The sequence below is a fragment of the Cygnus olor genome, chromosome 2, assembly GCF_009769625.2.
Source record: "Cygnus olor isolate bCygOlo1 chromosome 2, bCygOlo1.pri.v2, whole genome shotgun sequence".
NCBI classification, from domain to species: domain Eukaryota; kingdom Metazoa; phylum Chordata; class Aves; order Anseriformes; family Anatidae; genus Cygnus; species Cygnus olor.
The window spans coordinates 9,604,042-9,622,296 of record NC_049170.1 but is presented as its reverse complement, the minus strand read 5'-3'; the positions used below and the strand labels follow the sequence as shown (position 1 = coordinate 9,622,296).

The 18,255-nt window shown below is 39.6% G+C and overlaps 1 protein-coding gene across 1 annotated transcript; it reads right to left on the bottom strand.

Annotated features, from left to right (window-relative positions):
- Window positions 1-1,221: 1,221 nt before the first annotated feature.
- On the bottom strand, window positions 1,222-18,007 carry NOM1 (nucleolar protein with MIF4G domain 1). Its single transcript, XM_040550254.1, has 12 exons — window positions 17,978-18,007; window positions 14,433-15,407; window positions 13,480-13,604; window positions 12,330-12,525; window positions 11,066-11,389; window positions 10,452-10,562; window positions 9,084-9,251; window positions 8,471-8,592; window positions 4,803-4,935; window positions 4,318-4,449; window positions 3,371-3,480; window positions 1,222-2,245 (listed from the first exon to the last, which is right to left on the bottom strand). The coding sequence occupies exons 1-12, from the start codon at window positions 18,005-18,007 to the stop codon at window positions 2,068-2,070; spliced, it is 2,604 nt and encodes an 867-aa protein (XP_040406188.1). The 3' UTR covers window positions 1,222-2,067.
- Window positions 18,008-18,255: the final 248 nt, after the last annotated feature.

The window sequence follows — 18,255 nt, the reverse complement described above, 5'->3', positions numbered from 1 at the left end:
CAGGCAGCTGCAGCAAGTGAATGGACTCAGACCCATAAAACACTAGGCAGTATTTCCATGGGCAGAGCGTGGTCAGTACTGATCAGCAAAGCACTCAAACCAGGCACTGACAAGCCTGCTGCACTGAATTTAAGGAAGATGTCTCAAGATTTGTCTTTAAAAACAAAGTTCTTCAACCTCCCAGTTGGAGCAACGTGTTTGGGTTTATGTTATTAAACCACAAGCACATTGAAATGCTGGGTCTCCCTCAATCCCTGCAAAAAAGGTAATTAATTATGTGGCTGCTGCAGTTCAGGGGGAGTGATTGTTACTCGCCTAGACCCACAGCTCCACAGCAGCCGGAATTTCTAGGGGCTTGCACAGATTTTCTCCCAAATCCAGCCACCAAATCTAAGCCAGGAGGTTTGGTGTGGTTTGTAAAGGCTCTGTTCATACAGGCTCTCAACATTGTGACTTTTGTGTCACAGTCCAAGAAAATACAGTGTTGCTTCTGCTGCCCCTGCTTCTGCTAATTTGTATGGAATTTAAAAAAATTTAATGCAGCATTCTTCTACTGCCATTTGTTGCATGCAAGATCCAACTGAGCAAAAATGTCCGGTTTTGTAGGCTTAAAGCTGCCAGTGGTCTGAAAGAGGCAAACGAATGCATCTTGCTTTGTTCATTTGTTAGCAATCTCCGTGTGTTAGTTATGTGCAAGCATAACCTTGGTTTTTGACACTGGGTCTCTCAGATCCCAGGATAACTTTTGTTCCCTACAACTTGCCCTCCCCAAAAGAGGAAAGGCCTGAAAAACAACTCCTTTGCTGATGGGAGAAACACTCCTCTTAGTGGAAGTGTTACTCATATCAAGTATTCTGTATTCAACTATGATTAAAATAAACAAACAAAGCCTCACACATCTTGGCCAGCTCTTTTGCTGCAGAACTCAAAATCTTCTGGTGGATGCTTTCTGGAAATCATTTTTCCCCAACAAGGCCAGATACAAAGATGGAGAATAGATCAGGTGATATTACATGCAGTAAAGAGGCACCATAACTGATTGGATTACTGACCACCAGAGGTCAAGTCTGATTGCAGAAATAAGGCTGGTATCCCTAGTACAGGCAGTTTATGTAGATGCAGTACATACTGCAAACTAGGACGTGCCCCCACACATTTGCAGTCACTCCCTTGCTGGCTACCCAGATAGAATAAAGACAACCCAAAGAGCAAAACCCTTTAGGAAATCCCACTTTAATATGTGGTTGTAAGGTGACAAAAGAAACTGAGTGTTACACAAAGAAATGTACATGATTTTTTAAGACAGCTGAATGGGAAATGAAAGCAAATCCTTAGAGAAGGTACTCTAAGTATTCTTACTAAAAGACTGATATTGATATTCTTTATGCCTAGAAAATCTAATTAGCGCAGAAGGTAAGACTAATAATTCCAATTTTAAAGCTGAATAAAACAAGTTAAAATAGCATAAAACTCTACTGTGATCTTTAAGCCCAACATAATTGGGCAAAGTCAGATCTTCAAGTCTTTTTATTATAACAATTCACAGAATTAACTGAGAAATTCAACACTTTAAGAAAAAAGTCGATCTGTTCCAAAACTGACTCACCAGTACTTACGCCACCTAGTGGCCCACTCCTTCAGGCAAGCGCACTGATGAGTTATTAAAAGCCTTTGGTTAAGGCTGATTCTTTAAAATACAGTGGTCAGTTTTCTGCAATTACTTTAAATGAGAGGGTGGAATATGCAATGCTGAACATTTCTACTGACTGGAGTATGATAGAAGAGAAATTCAACCTCTTCTCCAGATTCTAATCTGCATGAACTAACCAATCTTAAAGGGACACGTCAAAAAAACAAACATTTTCCTTTTCTTCAGAAAGGCCTTGTATCACCTTTGATTAAACTTGTAACTAGTACACTGAGCAGAGTAAGTGTTTCCATCAAAAAAAAAGGATCCTTTCCAGTAACAAGGCTCCCCTCATTCCCAATTATTTGGGTCTGAAAGACTAACAAAGTCTTGCATCTTCATGCAAACCTAGTTTTAACGTGTTTTATTTGAGAAACAGACTATAGTTTGAATTTGGATTCTTTTGCTTGCAAAGCTCTGCTTGCTAGTTCAACTCTTTCTTTTAATAGGCTAGCTTCTTCACCACTCTTTTGGACTTGTACATTTTTCAGTAGGAAGTGGGTAAGGAAAAGTTTCAAGCCTTCCCGCAGCGTTCCCAGTCTGGGGTTGTCAGATATCCTGTAAAAACAGACAGAAAAACAGTATTAGACTTCTACTGTTTCAAAAGTTTCTATGTTTTTTTTCTTCAAATAGAGATGTTAAAAAAAAAAAAATCAACTTATAAAAGCTGCTTTTCCAAAAAGGCTTTCAAATTAACAGCATGTTTACATTGATTTGGCAAACAGCCCAAACATACTCAACATACAATTGGTCCTCAGCAATAAAATGAAATATTAGAATACTAAACTTGTTTTACATAAACAATTGCATTCCAGAAAAGAAAAACCAAGGCAAACACCATGTTTTAACTTCCTTGTGTTACAGCATAATGGCTGAAACAACATTCCCCCCCCAGCTTTATGTGACATTGCAAGTACAGTATAACTTTCTTCCTGGAGTAAGTTGCAAATTACAGCCGTCTCCACGACAACTGGAACACTGGAACTCAATTTTACATGGGTCACAAGAAACCCGAACTGTATGGGTATGAATCCAATGAACTGTGTAATACTTCATAGATCTCAAGGATGTTTACAGACACATTTATCACTTCTAGGGGATTAAGCAAAACAGAAGTGTCAGAACAACATTTTAGCACCTTCAATGAAACTGATGTCTTTTGATCACTGTGAAAAAGGATTAAAAAAAAAAAACAAAGTTCCCCATCCATTGTATAAAACCAAGACTTTCCATACAATATTGGCTTAAAACATGAAAACAAAACCCACAAACCTTTCTCACAGCAACGTAAAAAGAAAAAAGGAAAAAGTACTAAAGCAATCTACCAGCAAAGACTGCTTGGACACCAAACCTCACTGCACACAGATGGTAAAGCAGTAAGGAATGCAAATAATTACAGAGCTCTGCTCATGAAAATCCTAAATGATACACCGAATATCTGAAAGCCTTATGTTGTATATTATACTTTGCACAGCTGTATCTAGATCAGAACCTGTGCTAACAAACAAATGCTACACGCCTGCTGGCCCGCCACCACCTTCCCCCAACAGAGCTTGCTTTTTAAGGGATGGATGTCTGGTATTTGGAGAAGGCAGTGTGCAATGGCAAACAAATAAGCAGACTTCTTATCTTTCTAAATTACTATAAATGAAGTATACTCTGGAGATCTCTCCTATCACTTACCTCCCAAAAATATCACCAACATCTTCAGCATCTGTTTTGACTAACAGCATGCTTAATACTTGTCGCAAGAAACGGACTTTGGGTTTATCTAGTTCACTGAATTCAATTACCTGGTTTTAGAATAGACAGAATTAGATTGGACTCCCATATATACCAAGTCTGAAGTTACGCACAGAAAAATTAGTTGAGAACACTGCCTCCCTAAAGCCAATCAATAAGGAAGCATTGAAGTTTTTAAGGAATAACCTGTCCAGTTGCACGAGAATACAGAGACATAATTATTCAATTAGACAAATACTTCAAAAGTACAATCTAAGACAATCCAGAATATTGCCTGTTTAACACACTTCAATTATTCTTTTAAGTAAGTTCTATGGACTTCTTATTGTGAAATTTAAGCCCCCCGGAATTTTTTTTTTTTTTACTGGTCTAATAAAAAACATCAACTAATAAAACGCACGGTACAAAATTCACTAACAAAACCTGCTAATAAAAGGGACCTCAGTTCCAAACTGAGATGCTCTAAAGAAAACAGCAGTCATAAACTGTTCCTTATCTAGAATTGAACAGGGCATCCAAACCATTGAAATCCCTACAGATGTAATGGGGTTTTTCACTAACGCTGCCTCTGATAACACGAGAGATCCAAATCACCTGCTTCGAGGCAGTTTTTCTTTGTTTGGGAGCAACGCTGCTACTGTACAAGGATGTTTCTACGCTGTATTCTCCAGGATTTCTGTATGCTTGCATCACCCCCGGCCCCCTTTTCCCCAAAAGATAGCATTACTATAGTTGATGAGATTAATCTGGTAATTTTAGAACAAGTTTCATCTTTGTTCATGACAATGAACAGGTGAAGCACCAGATAAGTACATATACCTAATAACACACGTCTTCCACAGAACTTGCAAAAGTAAGAACATGTATTTTGAAAAGAAAACACCAACCTTGAGAACTGAAAGCGGCAATGATTTTGTCCTTAGTAAGTGAACCAACAGTGAAACCAAATTGGTGATGGCAGACGCCGACAGATTTCCTAAGTCTTTGATTTTGTCCCAAATACTAAACTGAAATGTCACCTAGGTGTCAAAGGAAAAAAAAAAACAACTACAAGTCAAGGGACCGTTTAAGTAAGAAATTACAAAGCCTTTTCACCTTCTATTCTTTGTGTGCCCCGTTAATCAGGAGATGTTTGATCAGATGGTTCAAGTCCTTTTAAACGTGTGAAACAGAAAAAAGCAACGTTCTGCAGAAGTTACTTAGCGTCAGATCTGAGCAGGAAACAGAGCATACCTTACTGAATGCACAGGTATACCAGGAGAATTTTTCCTCAGGACCATAAATGTAAACATGCACACATCTACTCTCAGGTGTTCGGTAATTGTCTTTCTAACCATAATGGGACTAAAAGTAGAAATGCATTTTTCTTTACCTGAAATCGTCTTTCATATTCACAAAACTTGCCAGCCAAAAATGCGTAGAAGGGGTTATATGTCTTCTCCTGTAAGCAGCAATAAAGGATAACATGAACAATTTCTCTCTCCTGCTGGTCTTTCAGTCCAAGCCTAGAATTTAGAGAAGAGAATAAAAATAGTAAGGAAAATATGACTGTCACTAGGTAAGAGCTAAAACAGTCGATATTTTTAATACCTTAAAAAAAAACAAAACACATTCAATTCTGGTTGTCAGAAGTTCTTAAAGTCCTTAAAACACTGAATGGCATCAAACCCTTAAGATTGTAGGCTAAATCAGCACCCTGGTACAGCAATATGGAAATGCTACAGCATTATCAGCGTTAGAGAAGTGGCCGCAAAAATACGACCACAATAGATGGAGGCAGAACGACACAAGTATAATTACTGCCTGGAGAGGGAGAAGTAGCCCACTCCATGTTTGCAGCTCTCCACAAAGTAAAACAGAGGAGACAACCCTGTAATCATGGAGTCTTGTCATTATCTGTGCCTTTGAAAGCAGCAGTACCGCAGCAAGCACTACAACTTGGAGTACTAACACAGAGGATGAACATTGAGACAAGAACTGCTTGGACAAAACAGACCACCACCACCTGAAGAAAACAGTACCAATAAGTACTTGTGCTGGCTGTCTCCCAGCATAAAGGCCAAGGACTGAACAGCCTTCCCACTTGAACATTTGACCACTCGAAAATAGGGCCGAGGCACTTTGGCGAGGAACGGTAACTAACTCACAATGCACCTGTTCTGTGAATAATATGATTTAGCTTCCAGGGCTGTCAGATGCTTGGCAGCATTAAAACCAATTAAAATGAAGAATGCTTAATATTATAATCTGCAAAATGTCAAACAAAATTATTTTCATTGCTTCAAGCTCAAGTTTCATACGGCATTAGTATAACTCAAATGTATTTTCTAACAAAGTTTGACCCCACTGGAACTCGCTCTACAGTCTGGAGAGTACAGCTTGTCATAGCTTGAGTCTAACGTCCGCTGATTGTACACCCTTCCAGACATCTGTCATTGCATTTGATCACAGACACGTACTAGAGAAAATACTGTCACTCAGCCAAGAAACAGAACGTAAGGTTTTACAATAGGAAAGTCTGGGATGATTTCTAGGTTGACTGCTAATGAATGGAGAAAACTTCAGTCTGGTTCCCCAAAAGAAAACAGCACTCTAAGTGCTCTGGTCTGCGATATCATTCAGTGCTCTCCCATCAGCCAAGGTCTGAGTTTGTCACAGAGCAACAAAAGTTTGTTCAGAAAACATACGTAAGTTGTCAGCTACCTGGCATGTATCTAATAGATGACTTGTGAAGTTACATCGCAGTCACTAATTTGGTACATTCCCTTTTTCCTTGCTCATCATCACTTGTAACGTAACTTATTTTGGAAATACTCACATTGCCAGACAGTTGTAACCAAGTAAAGCAGCATTTGATGTTCAGTTTTTTTCTTACCTTCAATTCTTCACAGACCTAGCACTATTTTCTCTTTTCAGACCTGATATTCCTAAACAACTAAAATGTAAGTGTTGGGATTGTCTTTTGCTGCTGAACTTCACCATAAGTCTGCACAGATTACATAAGCCTGGTAACTTTAGCTAAAGAAGCTGCAAGCACCTCACCTATTAAATCATTCCTGAGGTACAATACTCCCAGGGACTCGCATGTCTCGATCAAATTAAAAGTTTCCCTCCAAATACAGGGTAACTGCCTCTGAAGCAGGTTATTTCTCACCAGCAGAAGCCTGCCTCCAAGTAGGTTAGTTATCATCAGCTGGAGCCCAAGATTATCACTGGCTTTAGATCAAAAAAAAGCAACATTCAATACCACCTATTAAAAGTCAATTCAAACGAGTATAGTAGATGCAATCCCATACTCACTATCTGGAATTACACAACACACTACAGCGGGATACCTAAGCCTTCTACCCTTGATTCAATTTTTGTGAGATGTGAAGTGTCTCAAGTTCTTCATCTCCAAGAAACCGCTTAAAAAATTGCTGGCCCAAAGTGGCCAAAGGGATGTCCCACACCACACGGCACCGTGCTGAACAATAAATATGGGGAGTTGACCAGGGAGGGGAGTGGGGGACGATACTGCCACCGCTCAGGGTCTGGCTGGGCATCGGTCAGCAGGCAGTGACCAACTGCACTGTGTGTCAGGTTGCCCAGAGAAGCTGTGGATGCCCCATCCCTGGAGGTGTTCAAGACCAGGTTGGATGGGGCCCTGGGCAACCTGATCTAGTGGGTGGCATCCCTGCCCACGGCTGGAGGTTGGAACTGGATGGTCTTTAAGGTCCCTTCCAACCTGAGCCATTCTTTGGCTTACTTTTCCCAAAAGGAGGAGAAAGACAAGCAAACTATAACAGGCTGGGTTTAAAACGGTTAAAATTACCATTTAACCACAACTCAACTCTGCCAGAGATGTAGCAGCAGATGAATCAACAAGCACAAATGAAGCACATCTTTATGCTCTTCCTCAAGAGTCTGACATCAAATATTTGAATATAACCTCCCATACACTCTGGAAAGCATGTTTGCATTAAAGTTAATTCCTTCACCGACAAGTCTGTGTACTTTCCTTTATACTCTGCCAGATGTGGGCAGATTTCAGAGTCCTCTTCTCTCTGCATTTGCCGCATAAAAATCAGAATCAACACGCAGCAGGCAATCTGCAGACACAGTTTTTCTGCCAAGCCTGTATGTATATAGATTTGTATACTAGTTTAAATAGCACAGATGAGAGTCAAGGATCAATTTGCAAATTGAGCCACCAGGCCTTGGCAAGAACTGCAGCAGCAGCAGCTAATTTCTTTTAATTGAACAGGCCATATTAAGATATTGGAATGACTCCATCACAGTCTTAAATCCAAGCTGTGTTTTGCAGAAGTGGCATTTAATCAAACATTAGTTGACTTTATTACGGAGTCTGTTTCGGTTTGGTTAGCAAATTAAATAATTGCATGCCATCGGGGTAAAAACAATTCCTTTGAATTACAAGGCTGCAACAGGAAAGTTCAGACCTGATCTCTCTCCTCCCAGTTACTACAGACTTGCAATTAATATTCTGACAAACACAAAGAAGAACTTATTTTGAGCTCTTCCCTGATCACATACTCTTCTAAAGAGAAGTTTGCCAAGTGTTGAGGAAACCGGTCTTAACATGATATGGGACCCTGGAGCAAGTCCAAAGCTAATAAATTCTGCAGGAGAGAAACTGAGGTGCTAGAACGCTACCAGGTCCTGCAAGAATGGACAGAGACATGCAAGGTGGCAAGAATTAAAAGAAGCAAGCCTGGAGACTGGGAGACACATCTTCAATACAAAAACATATAGGCTCCTTAAATCAAAGGATGCTGTAAATAACAGTTCCAGGCTTAATGACAATAACAGAGGCTGGTTTTTTTTCCTCTGGCTGCCAGTCAGTTCTGCCTGACCCCTAGTAGTCCTTACATCAAGGATTTGGTCCCCCTCATACCCTTACACTCCATCCTCACGTGGATCCTAGTTACACACTTGGATCCCATTTCAACTAAACGGTGAGACCAGCAATGTTATTCTTCCTTCCCAGCTATCACTATTTTTAGTTCTGGGCTTTCTTCTGACCTAGTCACTACTTACTTCAGAAGCTTTTCAAAGGCATCCAGGAAATCTTCACTTGTCATCAATACACAAAAAATACTTCTCCTGATATCAGTGTTCATTCTCTGCTTACGAGCAAGCTCCATTATCTTTGAACTCACCTGAAAAAAAAATGAAAACACTTGAAGAGAGCTATTTCTGTGCAGCCTCTAATACGACCATTAATAAAAACCACCAGTAAACTGTGAAGCATGAATCCAGAGGTCCCGAACTTTTGTCCAATAAAGGCACAGGCACCATCAGGAGCTTTTTCAATTAGGGAAACCTAGTTTAATTGTGCCAATTATCTTTAAGAAGTGCTTTCCTAATGCATGTGACCACAACCATCTCAAACTACTTTACACTTGCATAGGATAAGAAAAAAAGTATATCATAATATTATGATAATAGCTCTTTTGAAGGGCATGAGTCCAATATTTTGAAAATTTTAATATCAGATCTTACAACCCAAAAGCTTCGTCTTACAGGAGTCCACCAAGGTTTTTTTTTTAGGTGGGCTCTTAAATGAGCTTATTCATCTACATCAACAACATTCAAAAGATTGCGGACAACAATCAAACTTATTAGTTCTATTAGTCCTACTTGGATTTACCTTCCCAATGTGCAGTTTTTGCTGAGTCTTGCTGTTTGTATTATCAATCATTGGTGCTCCGCTCCAGGATGACCCAATGATCCACCAGCGACCAACCTTATCAGCATTGAGGAGCGATTCCAAGGAGACACGGAGCTGAGTTTCTTTTCCAGAACTACTGCTGTGAACCTTGAATAACAGCATAATAAGTAGCAACAGTTTTTTTTTTTTTTTTTTTAATATATTTAATTACTTAGAATTACTTTTAAACAAATACTTTAAACAAATACAGGTAAGTTGATCTCTATAAAGATCTTTAAGTTTCTTTCCCACAACCATTTCTTTCAGGCAGTAACCTGAGAATAATTCACAGATTTTTCCATTTGCTCCAATTTCTCAAATAGATGAAGTTGATCAAATCTATGCTTAGAAACTTGTATTACTTTTTTTTTTTTTTTAAATCATCAATAAAAAGATAGCCATCTTCCACTCACAAAATTCAATTACAATTTAGATTTGATGACAACATTTTAAGATGCTCTAATTAAGTTTCCAATCTGGTCATGATTTTCCAATTGCACATTTATGATCAAACGGAATGACAAACTGCCAGAAGTTCTGTACAATTCAAACTAAATGTATAAATTCTTTAAACAAAATAAAAATTTTCAACTAAAGAGTCTAGAAGTGTACTAAAAGACTTGTGAAAAATTGAAAGGAAATTCTACAGAGCTAGGTTACCTATCATTGCTGATTTGCGCATGCTGGACTTAAAAGTTTCTGAAAAATAACACGTTGCAGATGCATACGGTCTAGAGTTAGATTTAAATACTGTGAAAATTAATTAGCTCTCCAAAGAGACAATTATTTTTGTGCATTTCATACTGGATTGTTCTAGACAGCACCAATAAGGCTCCCAAAAAAGAAAACAAAAAAACCAAAACACCTATACACTTTAAAAAGTGCTGGACTTCCAAAATAGTTCTGGTGAACTTTCGAACAGGTGCCTGCATTTAAAATCTATGGAAAAAGAAAACTTGTCACGATGACTCATTCCATCTGCACAATCATTAAACATTCCACAATCTCTTTGTCAAATACAGGACTTTGCCTCAAACCCTTTGGCCACATATTACGTCCTTTCCCAGACTGTTCTGCAGAAGGTTGGTTGATGCCTGGCTAAATTTAAACATGTGAAATTATCAAGTACTATCTAAGAAGTAATTTTTGTCCACAAAAGCATCAGACTGTTAAACGAAAGTATTTATATATATATATAAAATTTATGTATTATATTAGCATATAATGTACCATCAAGCTGACATAAAGCAGAGTTGATTATTTGTAGTGTAAGAACAGCTATACTGCATACATCAAGAAAATTCTCACCAGTGTTCTTTGCAATTTGCGGAGTTTTTCAACTGGTTCGGGATCATAACCGGGAATCTTACGCATGTCATTATTCCTCAGTGCCAACATAGTCTCTAGCATAAAACGAACCTATCAGGAAAAGAAATATTTATGTGGATTATATGCTGCAAGTTTAATACATAAAGTAGAAAGGGTATTTTCAAAGTACTAATCTGTGAGGCTAAGCAACTCATCTGGCAACGTACACTGAAAGTTAGAGTACATGAATACAAATACAGAGAAGGATGTTTACTCTAACTCCTATTGTGTTCGTGTTCAATCTTCAATTCGAAGCCTTATCTGCTAAACGCCAGCCCCCAGTGACCACTTTTTGAAGTGTAAAAAGTATGAAACAGAAGAATTATTCATTGCATAGTATACGTGACAGCTCTAGTTTCCCCATTTGCAAGCATTTTGGTGTCTGTGTCCTAAGAACTAATGGAGAAAGACAAGAAGAAAATAAGTAACTGAATGCAGCGACTGAACTCTAATGAACTCTAGAACCTAGGGTATAATGGAAAACATTTTGGTAAATACACACACGTACGCAAGCAATGTTGATTCAGAGAAGAAAATCCTTAATATACACATACCCTAGTCTGATCCTTAAAATTCTTCTCTGCTGTGTGTGCTTTGCTCTGGGCTTCACTGATCAGGTCCTTCAAAGCCAACGCGTCATCTTTTCTTAAGGAAAAGCCCACGTTTTTCAGAAGAAACAAAATCAGCTCAATATCTTTTTCAGTGAAAGTGCTCACAAGCTTCTTCAGAATATCAAAGATCAGCAGGGAATGAACTACGTGGAAGTTATACAGATGGGCAATCAAGGCAAGCAGATTTTCACATTCTTTCCCTTCAGCATCACTTTTAGAGACTTCATCAAATTTCTTCACCACAGCTTCCAAAAAGTGAGCACCGACCTGGCAAAAGTTCCATTAAGGAAAAAATAACAATTCAGCAGTTAATCATTAGCAGATTTTAAAGACAACTGTAAAATAATCATTTTTGAGACACTGCCATTATTAATTTTAAACAATATTGTTATTCCTCTCAACAAAAAGGGATGTACTACATGTACATGTACAAATAGTACCTAGTTTGTGCCATATTTTCTTAAAGAATGTTAGTTATATGAATATGCCATCCAATTGCCTTTTAAAGTCCGTGCAAACGTTATGAAATTACAGCACGCATATCAAAATTTGTTTACACAATTTTCATGAACACATTTTCCCAGCTGTCAAGCTAGCATGCTGTTACTGCTAGTCATTTATCCAGTAAAAGCTGCATGTCCAAAACCAAATGCATTGCTGAGTTTACCATTCCAGAACAAAATACTTAAAGTGCGGGGCAGTAAAATCACAACACACGAAGTTTTCACAGTTGCTGAGCATGAGACTAGGTTGATTTTAAAGTGGGAATAAAACTTAGCTGTTTGTCAGAGATACAGCTGGGAAAAAATCCTGAAATTCCAGCATTTATGAACTTATTTATGAATAAAGGTAAAGACTGGAATGAAGAAGCATACCAAAATATAGGTAGGTAAAGAACAAATTACTGATAAGGTTCAAACAAGACACCCACACCATTATTACAGTAGTAATATTAGCCTTTTTTTTTTTTTAATTGGAAACCGGAAATTTTATAACAGTGACCAGTGTTAATTTACAAAGTAATTAGTCAGATAAAGCAACTCAGTCCTGTTCACTTGTGAACAGCAAACAAATAAGCTACAAAGAGTTCAACTATCGACTGAAATATGCTATTTAGTGACATATAATCAGAAGTTAAAATGCAATCAAGAAAAACACTCCCCAATATGTATTATTAAACAAAATTAATCCCAGTCACAAAAATTACCTCAATTCCTACTGTATGATGAAGAATGCTGACCAAAAGCACATGCTCCATCATCAGTCTTGCAGGCATGGCAACCGCAGTAACACAAGCATTCATAAGAATATCTGTTAGAGTTTCATTCATGTCCTTTCTACTGTTGGCCATGTAGAGCTCTTCCAGCTGTCCGCTAATGGAGGACAAATTTGGTTCGCTCAACCTATTGAGAAAAAAAATCCAATGTTCACTGTTTTGCCTCTTTGCATAGTTCCACAATTTTCAATTTATCCAACATACAACCTGTTTGTAAGCCGAGCTAGCTCTTTTAGAAAGAATAAAGATGAATGAAAGGAACCTTCCGTATTTTACTGAGTTCACTAAAATAAAAATGAAATTCCAGAACATTTTTTTTTTGAAAGCATTTACATGTAGGAGCAGATTAGCAGCAATATTTACAAAACACTATCAATGTCCCTACTGTCATATTGAACAGCCTTATTAAAATATTGTTCCTGCTCAGTATTAACTATGGCATACCACAGTCTTTGGAAAAACTAAGTACAAAACCACTTCATACTTCCGTAACATATCAGGTATAGCAAATTCTAAATAACTAAAACTGTATTCTGTAGCCTGCATTTTACAGATAAACAGATAAAAGAAAGTATCAACAGATTTCTCATTTTAAGGGTACTCTAAAATTAAAAGCACATGGAAGTGTTAATTACTTTTTCTGGTCTTCAGTGCTTTAAGCTATAGAGTAATTTAAAGTTGCTCTTCCTTCACTACAGTGTTAGAGGAAATTTAACTTCATTTAATTTATAAAAAACATGCTAAGGGGAATATAGTGGGGATCTCACACTGCAATTTTATTTTTTTCCAATAGGCATACTCCAACTGACACTTAAGAGAATTATTGCTAGCATTTGCAGGCAACAGCCATGTGGAATTCAGCCCAATCTTAAATTTATTTTCCATTTTTTTCAACTTCTTTAACTACCAACTTTGAAGAATTTCTATCAACAAAGATAATTATTATTAAGGATAGCAGACATGACTGCCAACTTAAATCCAGTTTGAAAAGACAAAAGTCACATCCATGCCACTTTTCTTTGAATGATGATCACTGTCACACAGAACCAGAAAGATTAATTACACGTCCTCATTACATTACCTATTAATGAGGCCATTCACCATTTTCTTCAGTCTTCCCAATTCTTCTCTTTTCTTGTCATCTAGTGTCTCCTGAGCTCTTCTCACTTGAGGGGGAACGTACTTTGTAGCACTGTGATTATGATCCTTACCAAGAAAACAACAGGATAGCAAATGAGACTACCATTTTAAATATTTAAGTATTTTAAATAAACACATACATTTCTATTTAAGATGAACATATCAGTCTTTTACTTAAACATACATTCCACTGTCCAATAACCAATGCCAAAGGAACAACTTCATTCATAAACAACACCAACATACAACAAGTTACTGCTTATGATCAACTTGACAGCAGCAAAAAAATCCCGCCTCCTCTTCACGTGAGATTTCATTTAAGTTATTAAAACTGATATATTGAATCTTTGTTTTATCCAGGTAGACAACAGAAACCTGGACAGGTGAAAGCCTCAGGTGCAGGGGTACTAACAGCAAAACTTTGTGCCATGTGACTAAATGATCTGTTTGGCTTCCTCTTCTTCACTTTGCTACAGAGCCTATTACAGGCAGAACCTCTGGGATCATCTGGAAGAAGAAACACTCCCATTCCCAGCTGATATTCATTTTTAACATAAACTCTTCATGGTCTTAGTGGAAAAGCTTAATCTGGATCTTCTAGAACTGAGATAATCACACTTCTTTGTTCCTTTTATTTGCTAATCTTGTATATACAAACAAGGCTTTGTGCTTTAGGGTGCAACCTCCTACCACAGCCTCCACGTGTGTTTGTTCTTAGGACTTGGCAAACCTCAGAAGCCAACACTTGCTAGACCCAGCGCTGTTTTCACCCACATTCCACGTGCTGGTTAGAGAGCAAACACTTTGCAGAGGTGATGTAAAGTCTATTTTGCATTCATGTTGCAACAGGTGCTTTGAGAAGCAAGTTTGTGCTATTTCAGACAAACGCCCTACCTCCTCTTCCTCCTCCAGGTCCGGGGGCTCGCTTGCCTCTGGCTCACCCTCGGGGGCCGAGCTCCCATCACTCTCCCACTGTTCTTCCACATCTTCCCCTTCGGAGGCGTCAGAGGCGTCCTCCAGCTCTTCATCCTCCTCCGGGGCCTCCTCCTCCTCATCTTCCTCCTCGTCTTCCTCCGGTGCCTCCTTGCTCGCCCTCGGCTCCGGTGCCTCCTCCCGGTCGCTGTCCTCGCAAAGCTCAGCGAGGCCGGCGCCGGAGCCCAGGACTCCCAGCACGTAGTCCAGCCCGTCCCGCACGAAACTCTGGGGCAGCTCCTCTGCCCCGGTGTTCCCTTTCTTCCTGCGGCGCTTGTTGAGCCCCAGCCGCCGCTCCAGCCGCCGGATCTCCTTCTCCTCCTCCTCGTTAGCCTCCAGCAGGGCCCGTTTTCGCGACCAAGAGGTGGCGGCCGGCAGAGGGGCCGGCAGCGGCGGCCGCACCGCCTTCTGCTGCCGCGGCGGCTCCGGACGCTGCTTTACAGCGGCTGAAGGCGACGCCGGGACTTTGGGTCTGGCGACAGGAGCCGGCCGGGCAGGTGCAGCGGGGGCTTCCCCCGTCTCCCCGCGTCGGAGGAGGCGGCGGCGGCTCCTCTTGAGCTTGCGCTTCTCCTTCCTCAAGTCCCGGCGGCTCTTTCGGCTCGATCTCTCCGACCCTACCGACGCGGTCAGCGGTGGCTGGTCTCCGGCTGCCTTCACGAACTCCTGCACTGCCAGCCGCAGCCGATCCAGCTTCCCCCCGCCGCGGCGAGCGCGGCCGGCCGCTGCTCCCCGCTTCTTCATCCCCCCCTCAGCCACGCCGCGCCGGGGCGCCGCCATCTTGTGGAAGGGCCGCGCTCCCCTTCCGCCGCGCGGCCGCCATTTCGCGCAGCAGCGCCCTCTGCTGCCTCGGCGTCCCGGGGCGGGCGGCAACCCTGCTCGAAACTCGTGCTGAAGCTGCTAAATCCGGAGAAACTCTCCCGTTTTTCGTGTTTAAGAAACTATCAGGGTTGATCTTAGCATTACAAAAGGGAATGGAATAATTTCTTCCCCATAAAGGCTCTTCGATAAACTGCTAATGCCTCATGATGCCACAGCAGCCCACAGACCGCAGTGCACCTGGGCACTTCTCCACCTGCCTTGTCCCCAGTTTTAAACCCTTTCCTACACTGCCAAGCACCAATATTTCTTACCGAGTATGCCCAAAACAGCATCGCTGTCAGCTGCTAATATTTCCCTCCATGGCAATGCTTGGGACACAGTGATGTTGCTCCTGGGGGCTGGTGGCCTGAGCCATGGGGACAGCATCCACACAGTTCTGCCAGGCCAGAGTGCACAGTAGACGAAAATTTATCTGTCATTTCTGTGGTCAGATGGAATTAAACGTCCCGTGACACTTTGCCAGTGTCAGCAGTCTGCTGGGTATATGTGCCTGGACCTGTGCGTGTGTCCTCTCCTCTGACCAACTTGGAAATCTAGTTGCTTCAGTCATCTTTGGCAGATCCTGAAGACAGTTCCCCAAAACACCAATTTTCCCCAAATTTCTTGAAAATAGGGTGACTAGAGGAGCTTCTCAACTAAATGAAACCTAGACTTTAACAGACGCCAAAAAAATTTATATATATATATATATAAATCCACAAAAAATGAAAGCCAGTGTAAGCGTACAACGCTGAGTTTCTAAAAGAGGGTCAGTCTTGAATCTCCTATGGGAAACAAATCCATAGAAAGTCAGGCTTCATTATTTTGTTCTTTCTTATTGCACTCCTGACCTCTCTTGAACAATGACGTACTGGGTAGGACTTGAGTTTTAGCTGAAAATTTAATGTGGCATTATTATTCAGAAGATTATTTTTGCCGTTCTGTGCATGCTTCCATGCTCTCTCATTACATCATATGTCCTGGATGACCCCATGCTTCAGAAACCCAGCTTTCTCAAGGCTGATGCATAATGAATCTTTCACACTCAGTGACAAAATATGTTGCGTTGACTTGTCAAGGCATTCCGTTTGCTTCATTTTAAACTATATATTATGCTATAATTTACTGCTGGTCTGCTCTTTATTCATGCACAGACAGCTCACATGCATTTTGCATCCTATTTATAGATTTATTGATAACACTATTCCAGCAGCATGCTAGGTAAGTACAGCTGAATATAATTTGAGTAAATATTAGATGCTTTTAAAACTCTAAGATTTGCATCCTCCTTCTGTTTCATCATGTAATTTGTCATTCAGGACAACGGAGTTTTCTAATAATGAGAAATATCATCTTTCTTCAAAGAGAGAAAAAGTCAATATTTGCCATCATCATCACTTCACATCTCATAGGAAAATGTGGAAAGCATGTATAATGCTGAACTATATAATCCAAAGTTTGGGTGAAAATGGATGTGCAACTTCAGCAAAAAATGTATAAATATAATTATTATCATGTGTTGGTGAAGTACAAATATTTTCCAAGAATTAAAGTAAAGCAATATTTCAGAGTAAATATACATTTAATCATCAAGAAAAAGCTATATTGAAAGAAATAACAATCTGCTTAGACTAATTCATCATTCAAATCTAGCAATGCCATATCTAAATAAATAAATTATGACAAATATTTCGGATACTATCCTAGAACATTGCGGATTATCATTTTACATTTACCAGTTTGGCTACCAGTACCTAGTAAATGCAGTCTTCTTGTTCATGAGAGTATAAAAAGCTCTTAAAACCTGAATTATACTCTTCCAACTTTCTCATGTCATCTAAATACAAGAAAAAAGGTGAAATCCAGTTTCCATTTTACAAATTTCACATTTAGATCTCTGCATCATATTGGCATCACTTAGCGAATAGGAATTCAGAATCGAGGGAACATTTTATAATTGTTCTTTGTTTTGACAGTGATCCCACAGCAGAGAACAAGCAGTAAGGGCAGGTTTCACATTTAGAATGAAATTGAAGATAATGGCATGATTCATTGGAAATGAGACTTCATATAGAATTGTTTCTTCAGTACTATTTTACTTCCTGCTGAGGTAATCTCTGTTAACAGATTTCCTATGCTATTCAATTCTATTCTATTCATGGATTTCTTTTTAACTTCTCTCTCTCTCTTTCCATCTCTTTTCATACAGAATGAGTGGAATAGTCATTCTTTCGCCATCTGTCTGCTATTTTTCCTCATCACCTCCTATAAGTCATGAAAATGTTATTTAGTAACTATATAATACACATAGGTAGATACTGGCTCCTTAGTAATTTGCCACTATTGAGCATGTCTTGCTATTTATCACCACAGGAAATATCAAAGCAGCACCAGAAAGATTTTGAGACTGATTTCATATGATCATTTTTTGTTCTTGTCAATAATAAAAACAGCTGGCTTCATGTAAGAATACATAAGCCTTTACATCAGGTCTTTTTTGACTATACAGACTGAAAGCTTAGTACTGGAATGAATTTATTCTGAGCAGTGAGATCCTCAGAACAGTGCAAGCTACTTGAAGGCTCTGCTGTGACTTTCTAGCATGGTACCCGCCTATCTGAGCCATTGTTCACCCCCATGTCATACTGCCACCACTGTGATCAGCAGAACTGAAATTTGTTCTTGGATGAAAGAGAAAGGCTGCAGGGAGAGATTTTCTGTGAAAGGACACTTTTCCTCTGGAATACATTTTGCAAAGTCTTAAGGCAGTACAAAGTTGCTGGCTCTTCAAATGTGCTTCAGTTCAAACCGTTTCAGAAGGAACTGATAGGTGAGAAAAGTGATTTCCTTAATGTTTTAAAGACACATCCCTGTTGCTCAGAATTTG

Excerpts from the sequence above, each read along its gene's own strand:
- NOM1 (XM_040550254.1), bottom strand. The coding sequence starts at position 18,007 with ATGGGGGTGAACAATGGCTCAGATAGGCGG. Across the intron at positions 13,605-14,432 it reads ACCTGGAGGAGGAAGAGGAG|GATCATAATCACAGTGCTAC; the intron begins GTAGGGCGTTTG and ends TTTCTTGGTAAG. Across the intron at positions 10,563-11,065 it reads ATTTTAAGGATCAGACTAGG|GTTCGTTTTATGCTAGAGAC; the intron begins GTATGTGTATAT and ends TTTTCCTGATAG.